At 35.4% G+C, this 13,158-nt stretch overlaps 1 protein-coding gene across 1 annotated transcript in view; it reads left to right on the top strand.

Annotated features, from left to right (window-relative positions):
• Positions 1-13,158, top strand: part of DNAH17 (dynein axonemal heavy chain 17) — a gene marked incomplete at its 5' end in the record, with an annotated part of 124,228 nt that overhangs the window by 8,025 nt on the left and 103,045 nt on the right. The window contains 11 exons of the mRNA XM_083357082.1: positions 274-399; positions 2,430-2,585; positions 3,907-3,993; positions 4,246-4,413; positions 4,643-4,759; positions 6,476-6,744; positions 6,892-7,087; positions 8,544-8,690; positions 10,424-10,532; positions 10,866-10,969; positions 11,913-12,053. Of these exons, the coding sequence (XP_083213208.1) occupies positions 274-399; positions 2,430-2,585; positions 3,907-3,993; positions 4,246-4,413; positions 4,643-4,759; positions 6,476-6,744; positions 6,892-7,087; positions 8,544-8,690; positions 10,424-10,532; positions 10,866-10,969; positions 11,913-12,053 (1,620 nt within the window). The remainder of the gene's footprint in view (positions 1-273; positions 400-2,429; positions 2,586-3,906; positions 3,994-4,245; positions 4,414-4,642; positions 4,760-6,475; positions 6,745-6,891; positions 7,088-8,543; positions 8,691-10,423; positions 10,533-10,865; positions 10,970-11,912; positions 12,054-13,158) is intronic.

Below are 13,158 nucleotides of genomic sequence, written 5' to 3'. Positions count from 1 at the left end.
GCTGCTTCTATTTCTTTAGAATTCTTTCCTGAGGTTCTGGGAATGAGAATGCTTTGGGCACATGCAAAGTTAAGGATAAGCTGTGCATTCTTTTATTTATAGTTGGCTAAGGATTTTTCTCTAGCCTGAGGACACTGTTCACACATTCAGAAGTGTGAATAGGATTTTCAGATTAGTAAAGATAATCTTGATTAGCATATCATAGAAATATACAATAATATTAAAATGTTTATTTCACCTTGCTGAAACTCCCATTCTGCTGTTTTCATACAGGTATCTTCACACATCAATTCCATCATGTACACAGTATGCTTGATCTGGGCTAATTCTGAATATTACAACATTCCATCCCGGGTCATTGTCATTTTGCAGGAGATTTGTAATCTCTTCATTGAAATGGTATTTCACTGTGAAAATAAACATTCTTAATTGAGAGGGGTTTTTCCTTATCACTCCAATGTTTGCAACTACTGTAAAGGTGTAGGTCTATACATAAGTTGTATATAGTATGTTTAAATGTGTGTTATGTATGTGTACACTTTGAGAGCAAGCAACTAAATTTCATTTTTAATGTGTGCCATTGTGCCCACAATAACAAACGACAATAAAGGTAATCTTATCTATCTATCTATCTATCTATCTATCTATCTATCTATCTATCTATCTATCTATCTATCTATCTATCTAATCCATAGAAATGATGGGAAAAAATGAAATCAAACATCTCTTATTATTCTTTAAATATACATACATTATATTATTTTTCAAAAGAAATGAAGAACAAAAATATAGAACAAAATTTCAGTCTAAAATCATGATGTGTACATAATTTATTCTGAAAAGATTTATTAATAGAGTTAAGCAATGTGGCAACAAATTTGACTAAATTTGTTTAGAATTTTTCAAAGATTGTTATTATTCTATTATTTTTTTCAGCCTACGCAATTTCCTACAGCTTTAAAATAGGATTCAGTAAAAGATGCATTTTAGTTTCCCAATACTTTGAATTATAAATCTAGCTGACAATAAGTGAATCAATTTCTTGTGATGAGTTAGTTTATGTGTGTTAGGAAGTATAGATAGTAAACCAAATTCAGGATTATAGTACTATAAAAAAAGTTCTGAGCAGTTTTCCCAATTACTTCAAAAACTTTCAAACAAAAGCACTGTGGCACTATCATCAGAAATGATAATATACACTGATTTCTTTACAACTCCTACAATAACAGTCTAAATAGCTGCAACTTATGGAATATAATATTAGTAGAATGTACTACCACTGACAAATTACTTTTATAATCTTGCTTGACAGCCTGCTGGAATAGATTGAAAAGGAATTTTATAATGCAAAGAAATTCAAATTAAATTTACCTAGTTTGTTGTCCATTCCTCTTAAGTTTTTTAAGGCTTCCAAGAAAATCTCAAATATAAATGTAGCACATTACGGGCCTCTCTTGTGTTGATAGATTAGGTGCAGAATTAAGGGGATATCATCACTCTCACCCACTTGCATTGTTGCATCTCCCTTGCATTGGACATTCAAGACAAAGAGGGTATCTCATGCACCATGTTCATCACTGAAGACTAAAAACCATTCAGATTTGAAGTATCCAAAAATGCCATCATGTTTTTTTTCATCTTCTTATGATTTAGCCTTATGATTCAATAGATTTTTTAAAGAAATTATTTCAGTTAATTCAGGGTTGCTAAATTAATGTTGTTCAGCATTTTTATTTGACCAGTTAAAGGAAAAAATGAAGGAGCAAGCATCCTTGATCTGCAGTATTATTATTATTATTATTATTATTATTATTATTATTATTATTATTATTATTATTATTATTATTATTAAAGTTGGAAGGGACCTTGGAGGTCATCTAGTCCAACCCCCTGATGGAGGACAATCTTGCATATGTTTAATTAGGCTGTCACAGCTCCTTGTGCATCAGGGTGTAGGCTCCAGTTTATATGAGATTTGAAAACAATTTTCCCAGATACTAAATAAGGACTTTAGAGATTGAGGGATTGTGCAAGTCAACCCCAGTAATTTGCCAGTGGAGAAGCACTGTGAGAGAAGCATTCCAGATTAGGTCTGAACATTTCACCCAGAGCAGGGAATAGACTAGGTAGATCTGGGATGGGGAATATTTACCCTGCCAAATTAACAACTGTGTGTCTTCTCTCACAAACTCTGCTCTCTACTCTTTGCCATTGCAATTCCATACGCCAATCTGAGACATTTCTACTATACTAAATAATGCAGTTCCATGCTGAAAAATGCCAGCCTAAACAAAGCAGACTTTCATTTGGTAATTATACTGAAACAACCTTCAAGCGCGACAAAATTGATTGCCAAGCGGTTAATGACATTTCAGTTACAGTGTCTGGTTTTATAAGCCCTGTTCATCTTTGCCTCTCTTCCTGTTTAGACACGTAACTTTTTGAGTCCTGAGGAAGTGCTGAAAGGCTTGCAAGGCGAAATTGAGGAGGTTTTGGCAGGAATCAAGGTGGCCATTGCTGTGATTGAGAAACTCTACAAGACCTATGACCTTTCTTCCACAGATATGATGCCTTTTTTTTTTAAGGTTAGCCACAACAGCAGCAACAGTAGACCCTGATGAATCTTAGAGGGAATGTTATTGTAACCTTCTCAGAGCATGGGAAAGAAGAGGGAGGTTTGCAAAGTATTACATGCATAGGAAGTCCTTAGTTAATGACTGTAATTGGCACTGGGAAGTCCATTGCTAAGTGATGTGCTCACAAAGTGAAAAATCACATGACTTGGTGGAGCCTTGGTGGACCAGTGGGCTAATGCCTCCTTAAGTAACACCAGCTGCCTGCAATTAGTGCAGGTTCGCATCCCACCAGGCTCAAGGTTGACTCAGCCTTCCATCCTTCGGAGGTAGGTAAAATGAGGACCCAGATTGTTGGGGGCAATTAAGCTGACTTTGTAATAATGCCGCTTGGGTGTGTGTGTGTGAAAGCCCTAATAAGCAGGCATATACATAGAATGAAGGCTACTGCTAAGTTTGTAAGCTGCCCTGAGTCTTCGGAGAAGGGCGGGATATAAATGGAATTTTTTAAAAAAACTGTGCCAACATACGATGGCAGTCCTGGCAGTACAAGTTGTTATGCATTCTGTCATATGACCACAATTTGTGACTTCCTGCTGGCTTGCCCATTGACTTTTCTTCTCAGAAGCCAGTAGTCATAAATGGCAATTACATGACCACAGAATGGTGCAAATGTCAGAATTGTGTGCCAATTGCCAAGTTCCAAAACTGTCATTATGTGACCATGGGAGACCCTGCAATGGCTGCAACTTTGAGGAGCTGTAAATTTCTTCATTCAGCACTGCCTTAGCTTCAAACAGTTGCTGAACAAGTGGACATTAATGGAGGACTACCTCTATACAACATCTGCATGTACTTCCTTTGCCAGGAAATAACTGCCCTAATGAACTTAAGAGATAAATTGCCAAATGTATGCTGTTGCCAAAAATTCAGCTCCTTAACAGCTCCTTAAAATTAAAAAGCAAGATTCTCACAAAAACTTTAACCAGCTTATTTCAAAGAGAAAAGGTATTAGGAAATGGGACAGCTAAACTGGTGAAACACATATATAGAGGCAACATATATTCATCTACCATAATTGGATCATCTTTCTTTCACCCATGTGCACACCTTGGGAAGAAAGACCATACACACAAATCACATTATTTCATTAACGATGCCTCCTATGTCCACCACAAGCATAGGTTGGAAAGAATTTAAGAAGCCACATTCTGCAAACATTTCCTACCTCTTTTTTTTTTTTTTTGGAAACCTGATATTAGCTCTATTGCAGGAAGGTGGGCAGTAAACGAATTTAATAAATAAAGTAAAATATTTTTATTTATGTTTTCAGGATAAAGAACCTCAGTACTGGGAATTTCCCTCTACTCTTGTCTTTACAAGAATGAATTTATTTTTTCATAGACTGAAGACCATAGAGGTAGGAATGAACTAGCTGCTATAAAATGTGAAATGACTGCAATAATAATTAGCATTAACATTATATACTGTATTCTTATAGAAAAGCAGATTATTTGTATAACATATCAGTAATTATAAAAATCTAAACTTTAAAGTCCTACTCCGTTTTTTAAAACTGTAATTAGACAAAATTGTTTTGTGAACAATGGCCTTTTTAAAAATATTTTTTTCAAAAAAATCTGTGAATAACTTGGTTATATATCTTTTTAAGGAACTTTATATGACTGCAATTGAATTTCTCAAACTGGAGAAAATTGAACTGGGTGGTGTGAGAGGCAACGTCCTAGGGAGTTTGGTGTTTCAAATTTATGAAGAGGTTCTTGAACATGTGAAAGTTTTTGCAGAATGCAAATATGATCCCTTAGACCCAGCAGATGAGGTTGGTCCTTTTATGATAGAAAACAGATGTGCTAATAAACCTTATTAATTATTCACTTAGTATAACCTAGGAAATCCTGGTATTTATAATTGCTAGAGCAACAAATGCATTTCTTGTAATGTAAATTGGGCCAGATGATTCTGTGATGGGGAGTGAGATTTAATAATTTCCGAAAGTCCATATATATTGATTTTGCCTGATTTAATTTATTCTATTTTGATATTTAAAGCAATTTGATGAAGATTATGCAGATTTTGAGATTAAAATCCAGGATTTGGATAGGCGTTTGGGCACCATTTTCTACCAAGGATTTGTTGACTGTTCCAGTTTTGAATCAGCTGTTAAGGTATTTGTATTCTTGTGAAGCTTTACCTGTTTCTTATTTTTTACATATAATTTTATTGATTTTCCAATATTACAATGGTATCTTTGAAAAGCAACATGGTATCTGGGTTACAATAGTTCCGTTTCATACAAATACAAATCTCCAATTTGTTATAACCAGAATTTCTTCTCTTTTTTCCTTTGATACATATTATCTCTTATCTAAATTAACATATGGTACTTCTTATTATGTTATCCATCAATTATTAAGTAGTTTTCTTACTTAATAATACTTTAATATATTTTATATTTTAACATTCCATCTCTAAGACATCAAACACCTTATATACTTTTCCAGCTTTAATTTTACATTGATATTAAAGTTAAACGTTTAAAGTTTCCCATTTTTATATTTCTAGGTGACCTCCCTTCCCTTTATACAATTCTAATACCTGGTGATATAAATATATTTCTTATTTATCTCATTTCCATATCTACAAGTTGATAATACAATATAATATTCTGGTTTTCGTTATAATTTCCACAAATTAAAAATTAGCCAAAAATTTCTCCCATTTCAACATTTAATACATCCTTTCATCCTTTCATATCACTACATCTTAGTATATTAATTACATTATATCATTCGTAACATATATATGTCTTAATTTCATTTAAACAGTTCAATATTTCAATTTAACTGTTAATATTCATACATCTGAGTTTGTTTTTGTTTTTAATTAGCTAGTATTTTAATCTACTCATCAAAACAATCTCTCATAATCCAAGTACAATCCTGTCTATTTTAGTATTTTCCATTTCAGGACTTTTAGATATGTCCATTCTTCTTCAATCTTATTCTTGCTTCTTTCCTTTGCCATATCATTTTTCGCTTCTTTGCTTCAGGGTCATCAAAGAAAAACGATGCAGGGTTTACATGCACAAAAGTATCAATTCACCCATACTTCTATTAGCATTTTTATCCCCATTATATTAGTGGGCAACAAAGGAAAAAATGAGTTGTTGCAAAAAGAGTTAGTATTTGGAGTAGAGACAAATTTTGTAAGATGATGCTGAAACTTTTTGTTTTTTGAAAAAGAAATTGCCTGGCTGAGTTCTGATTGATTTTATGATAGCTACAAAATTTTAGAATTGCTAAAACCATAAGTGAGCAATAAAGCATTATTACCATGAACAGGGGAAATATATTTTAAAGAATAAACTGATCGATTCATGCTGCACAAAGTACATGTTGTGTCCCAGTTTCTTTATGTAGGAAATAGATTTCTAAATGCAAGGCCGTGCAAGGAAAGAGAAAAACAGTAGCTTTCACTCTGAATATGGGACAATGGAGGCATTGTTATTTGTGCTGTTGCATTCCTTGGATTCCTCCCATGGTTACCTTGATTCACACATTTTTGTACGTCTTCAAAAACTTGCAAATTCTACTACAGCACAAAAGAAGACAGTGGAACCAATGTTATTTTGTGCAGACGGTTGGCTCTTTTTGTTACTTTTAAGATTACAATCCTATTTATCCATTTACCTTGCAGGTTAGTGCCATTGATATATGGGGATGAAGTAGCATACCAAGAAGTATGACTAGGAAAAACTTCTTAAAGAACATCAAAACTTTTCTGCAGATGTACTGTATATTGAAAGATAAGGGATACATTCCATGTGTGTATGTGTATGTGTATCTATACACATACTTATTCGTACCACTTTTCTTCTCCAGCAAATCCATATGTTTTCATCTCTGTTGGAACGACCATTGATCAAAGCAGACGCCGCTCCCCACTATGCTACACTTTTGGAGATGTTCAATGTTGAACTGGACAATGCAAAGATTTTGTATGATGCCCAGATAGCTGCTACTCAAACTGGAGATCATGTGCCTCCCATTAGCAAAAATATGCCACCTGTTGCTGGTCAACTGAAATGGGCTTTAGAACTCCAGGAACGATTGCAAATCCCAAGGAAAGAGTTGCATGCCATTGATCATCCGTAAGTAACAATCCGTCATTACCGACTGTCCAGTCTTTTGTAATATTTTCCCTGGAGTAGAATTACAGGCTATTAGCTTTGTTCAGGCTAATGTTAATTAAATTCTATTTCCCTTCTGGAACTGAGGGATTTCTTTCCTCTTTGCAGGATAATGGTCAGTTCTGACGCCAAACTGATATATGGAAAGTACGATGAGATGATACGTTTGCTGAAAGGTTACCGTGAAAGAATTTATGCAGAGTGGATTGCCAGAGTTGACAGAGACTGCCAGTTTAATCTAGAGCAACCACTGATCCATAGAGATCCAGAAACAAGACTTATTAGTGTCAACTTCAGCAAAGAGGTGAGTAAATAATGCAGAAGTGTGCTAGCATCATTTTAGTCAGCTTGACTGCAAGTTTTTAGTCTTCTCCAAAATGGCACACTCCAGATATACAGGACCCCTGATTCTCAGCCAGCACTTACTATTCTGTCTGGGAATGATGGGCATGATCCAGCATCTATGTACAATGCTTGTTTAGTACAGGTAGTCCTCGACTTACAATATTCCATTTAATGACCAGTTAAAGTCACAACAGCATGGAAAAAAGTGACTTATGAGACAGTTGCAGCATCCCCACGGTCACATGATCAAAATTCAGATGCTTGGCCATTGACTCAAATTTATGACGGTTGCAGTGTTCCAGGGTCATGTGATCAACTTTTGCAACCTTCTAACAAGCAAAGGCAATGAGGAAGCCAGGTTCATTGAACAACCTTGTTACTAACTTAACAACTGCAGTGATCCACTTAACAACTCTGGCAACTCTTTTCACACAGAGAAGAAGGCCTCCTCAGGGTACCGTCAGCTAGGCAATGTCGGCTGGCCTTCTCTGTGGGAGCGCCAGTCCTATGGAATCAGCTCCCCCCTGAGCTTCGGATGGCCCAAAATCTCCAATCCTTTCGCTGCGGCCTCAAAACACTCCTATTCCACCAGGCTGACCTGGACTGACAGGCATTTTAATTATATTTACAATTTTAAATTTATTTTTAATTTTTAATTTTAATTTATTGCACAGAAGATTTTTATTTTTATCTTAATTTCTGTACTATTATATGTTTTGTTGTTAGCCGCCCTGAGTCCTTCAGGAGATAGGGCGGGACATAAATCCCATTAATAAATAAATAAATAAATAAGAAAGGTTGTAAAATGGGGCAAAATTCACTTAATAACTGTCTCGCTTACCAACAGAGATTTTGGGCTTAATTATGGTTGTAAATTGAGGATTGTCTGTATGCAGTGACTGATCCTAATAGAATCTTTCCCAAAATGATAGTTATATAGCAGAAAGAGTATCCTTACTGGATTTTGAAATTAATTCTGTTTAAAGATTAATTAGGTTGCTTATGAACTTTCAAACTTCACAGGACCTTGATTGTACCAGTAAACCAGGTGATATGTTCTTTATTTGATTACTGAATATCCAAAGTCTTTTGCCACTCAATAAAACCTGTAAGAATTCCTTATACAGGCTAAGGAGGATAGCTGTTCTTTGCATTGAAAGGGAAACTTCCTCAGCAAAGTGAATAGCAATCAGAATTAAATATTAGCCACACACAGCTTTATGTGGAAATGGAATTGAACATATCTGAAGATTATAGGAATGGATAGAACTAGATTGGTTCATCCCTGTGTTCATTTACATACTTCCTGTTGTGTTACAAGCATATCCAGCCAACAGCCCATCACATTTTTTAGTTCAATTTTGTTTTCTATATTTGGAAAAGCACTTATTTCTTACTGCTGCATTCCTATACAGCTCATAGCTGTTCTCCGTGAAGTCAAGTACCTGAACTTTCAGCAGCAAAAAGAAATTCCAGGCAGTGCTGGCAGCCTCTTCTCTCAGAATGAAACTTTGCAGAAGTTTGTGGACAACTTAGATCTCATTGTTGGCTGGTACAATAAGGTATTTATTTATCAGCTGCCTGACTGTAAATCACAGTCAGTATGGCTAACAAAATGGAGGTAAAATAAAGTTGGAATTAAAGCATTAAGATTCATAAAGATTCAAAGAAAGACATTGATTGTAGCAAACATACCAATCTTTTTTTCAACAGCTTATCAATTTAAGGTCAATAGTTTGTCTTAATCAAAATGTGTTTGTCTATCAGTGGAGTGGGAACCGTCTTCCCTAGTGATTCATTCTTGATTTAGCAACCACTGAGAAAGCCCTCTCTATGGATGAAAGGTCCCAAGGATCTTAGAAAGTAGGTAAACTCTGTTGTCTTTCAGATAGGCCTCAAGACAACTAATAGTTCATAAACAGTCTTTGAGCTGTGGGAATCTAACAGAAATAATTTAAATCCATCTTGCTGTTGAATCAATTTCATTAGTTCTTAATCAGTAGAAGCTCTGAGTCACAATAAGTGATGGTCTGAATAATGATTCATTTCTTAGGTAATGATCAGTCCATCACAACAGAATTATTAAACCTAAATTTTATGCCATCAAACACAGAAAACTGGAATCAAATATACTTTGATAGATAAATAGTACCAGAGGCTAATTTGCACGGGCCACATAATCCTGAGCCCCATTTTAGACAGCAGTTTATATAAGTCAGAGCAAATGCTAAATCTAGCAAAAAATGCAAGGCTAGAGAACTCTGGCACATTTCTCAGACTACACATTCATATGCTGGAAAGCGAGGCCGGACAAAATTTCTGTCCCAAATACACACAAAATGATGACCGATGACAGATCTGCCTCCCTGTTGCCCAGATATTGTCTGCTGATGCATCTGGCTAAGATTGAAGAAATTAATTCTCTAAATGTCACCTAGCATGTCTCTGTGATGCAGAATCATTCAGAATCCAGGCCTGGTTGGCTATTTTTCAGTGCCCTGAATTGGCATCCAGCAATAAAATACTCAACTCAGAGAAGTCTTATCAAGGTTTTCTGAACTAAAAGACAGTAGGAGTAATCAAATACTGTTGCAACTATCTCCCGATGTTGTATTTTCTTTTTGCTTTTCATTATAATCCTAGCAGCTTCCCATTTTCTTCCTCTGTCCCTTTTTAAGACATCCCTCCCTCCTTTAATTCCAGTATTTATTTTTTATTTATTTTATTTTTATTTATTCAATTTATATACCGCCCTTCTCCCATAGGACTCAGGGCGGTTCACAAGGTTTTTTTAAAATACAACAATTACAAAACTTAAAATCAATTAAAAAGAATTATATAGACCTTGCAATAGAACCCCAGTTAAAAAACAGTTAAAATCCCAATTGATATGCTCAGACCAGGCCAGAGAGCTCAAAGGTCAGGGGCAGTAGATTATAAAGTGGCACAACATATTTTTTCTTTGTCAGGAAACAATGAGGAATGATTTCACGTATTCATCCATTCATTATGTGAATAAATTGGAAGGTATTATAATTGGCTCATGAGGCATTACTTAGATTGTCCTTTGAAAAAAGCAGCAGCCTGTTTCTTTCACAATTCAGCACTGCAGATAAAACTTGTACTGTATGTAAGTCTGCAAGCTATGCAGGTTTTCTTAAACTTGCTGAATATTTAGAATAAGGGCTAAAACAAAATATGCCGCTATCAAGACAATACCATATACAGTATCTATAAAACGAATTAAGAATGCATTCTGAAATAAACTATTTATTTTTATTTGATCCATTTTTAGATCAAGAGAACAATTTTGCCAGTAGAACTTCCTCTGGTCAAAACTGAGCTGGAAGAAATTGATGTTGGCCTACAGAAAGCTGAGACCAATGTGTTTTGGAGTAATGAAGGTACATTTACCTATTACAAGGTGGGATCTGCCCTGAAACTCATTATTTCCAAACTAGGGGGGGGGAAATATGCCTCCAAATATCAGTACCAGGAATCAACAGCAGGAGAGGAATATATTTTGTGTCTTTTTCTTGAAAGGACAACCAGAGATACAGTATTTGATTTGCTTAGAAGGGACAGCAGTGCCATTCTTGTGTTCTTATGGCCCTTTGTTTCTAGCGCCATGATACCAGATGTATTTCAGCAAAGAAAGTATGGGAATTGGATATTAAATCCATAGGAAAGTATAGATTCTAGTTACTAACTAAGTTTCCCTTCCGTTGCCCATCCAGGTGTTATGGATTATATTCAAGAGATGAGAAATGTTTTATATGATTTAGAGACAAGAATTCAAAAAACAAAATTAAATGTGGAGAATATTGGCCAGCTTATGCAAGTGAGTAAAGCATTGCTATCAGACACTTAAAAAAAGAAGGTTGCTTGATTTTCGTTTTAATTTTGTTCTGCTACAGATTGGTGACAGCTGCTGTAAAAGAATTTCCTATCCTGTTTCTTTAAAAAAAGGAGGTTCCTTTATTTTAGTTTTAACAGAATAGAATAACAGAATTGGAAGGGACCTTGGAGGTCTTCTAGTCCAAACCCCTGCTCAAGCAGGAGACCTTATACCAGGGGTGTCAAACTGCTGGTCCATGGGCTGGACGCGTCACGACGAAACCTCACCCACCCCATTGGCGGCAAGGGTGAAAAAGCTCTGGTACCTCACGCGACATCATGTGATGTCATGAGTTTAACATGTCCGCCCACTACCATTCCAGACAAGTGACTGTCCAGTCTCTTCTTAAAAGCCTCCACTGATGGAGCACCCACAGCTTCTGAAGGCAAGCCATTCCATTAGTTAATTGTTCTTACTGTTAGGAAGTTTCTCCTTAGTTCCAGGTTGCTTCTCTCCTTGATTAGTTCCCATCCATTATTTCTTGTTTTGCCTTCTGGTGCTTTGGAAAATAAGTTGACCCCCTTTTCTTTGTGGCAGCCCGTCAAATATTGGAATACTGCTATCATGTCACCCCTATTCACTAGACTAGAAAACCCAATTTCTGCAACTTATATGTTTTAGCCTCCATCCCTCTAATCATCTTTGTTGTTTTATTCTGCACTCTTTCCAGAGTCTCTACATCTTTTTTATAATATGGTGACATACTCTAAGTGGACCATACTCCACTTAGAGTATGGTCTTACTAAGACTTTATAAAGTGTTACTAATACTTCACGTGATCTTGATTTTATCCCTCTCTTAATGCAACCTAGGACTGCATTGGCTACAGATTTATTTGTGACAGCTGCTGTAAAGGAACTTCTTCCTATACTGTTTCTTCTTATAGGAATGGTCAGCTAGTCCTTTGTTTGAAAGGAAAGACAACAAGGAGACAGCTCTTCTTGATCTAGACGGAAGACAAACAAATATAAACAAACGCTATGCAGCCATCAAAGATGCTGGGCAGAAGATCCAGAGTATGGTGGAGGTATGAAGGAGAGACAGAAAGATAGTTTTCACAGTAATATGGACCATTTCTTGAATATTACGTTTGTCAACAGTACTAGTTTTTACACACCTTCAGGAACATAGGAAATTGTCTTTATCACATCAGATTGACTTCATCTCTTTCAGTATTGATTATAGCATTGCCTCCATTGGTTGATCTTTATGAATCTTACTTAGATACACCAAGGATTAAATCCAAGTTTTTTTGCATATAAAGTATATGTGGCTGCAATCTTAACATAATGTGTTAAGAATGCTTACTTTTGGAATTACATCCTTACTAGCCACTTTTGGAAGTTTTTCCTCAGTGGAGAATGTTAGCCTGAAATATCTACTGTATGCTCCTTGTAAAGTGTGAAGTACCAAGCTGAAATACTTTTGGAGGTAGGAAACAACAATATTTATTTTAAGTGATTGATTTAGAACGTTTCTAGTCTTCATTTTGAAGATTCATAAGGCAATTTACAAAATGATTTTAAAATACTTAAGTAGCTGTAAAGTGGTCCAGCCTAATGAATAACTGTTATTTTGCTAATTGATTTTTTATAAAATGCCTTTTAAAAACCAATAGGCATTATTTAGATGCTTAACCTGAAGACGGAAAAGCTTAAAATATATATACCACTGGAGCAACTACTGAGAAAATCATGCCAATGCCTTAGAATATATCTACCAGTACCCTGAACTGCAAAGTAAACCCTTGAATAACATTGAATTCATATTCACAGGAGGGTCAAGTAAAAAGGAGCTGTGGATTTAAATCTGTTTTTAATATGTAACCTCTCCCAACCAAATAATTTTTATTCAGCCTCAGATTTCCACCAGTGGAATTTGTAACCTTCCATATAAAGTGCTTGTATTCATGAATGAAAGGAACACAATAAGCATTAAATAGTATCATTTATCATTTATTTATTTATGTGCCATTAAGTTTCATTAATGGCATCAGAGAGGCATAATATTTTCTGGATTTTTTATAAGTGGACCTTTAAGAATATATGAATTTCAGCCGCAATTGTCCATTTAGCAAATGGCAGTGACACTGTGGTTCAGCTGTTCTTTGCATTCTAGCTCTGTTCCTGAAG

The sequence above is a fragment of the Vipera ursinii genome, assembly GCF_947247035.1.
Source record: "Vipera ursinii genome assembly, chromosome: 2".
NCBI lineage: Eukaryota > Metazoa > Chordata > Lepidosauria > Squamata > Viperidae > Vipera > Vipera ursinii.
Note: the sequence above shows the minus strand (reverse complement) of the source record. Positions and strands in the feature narration are given on the sequence as shown.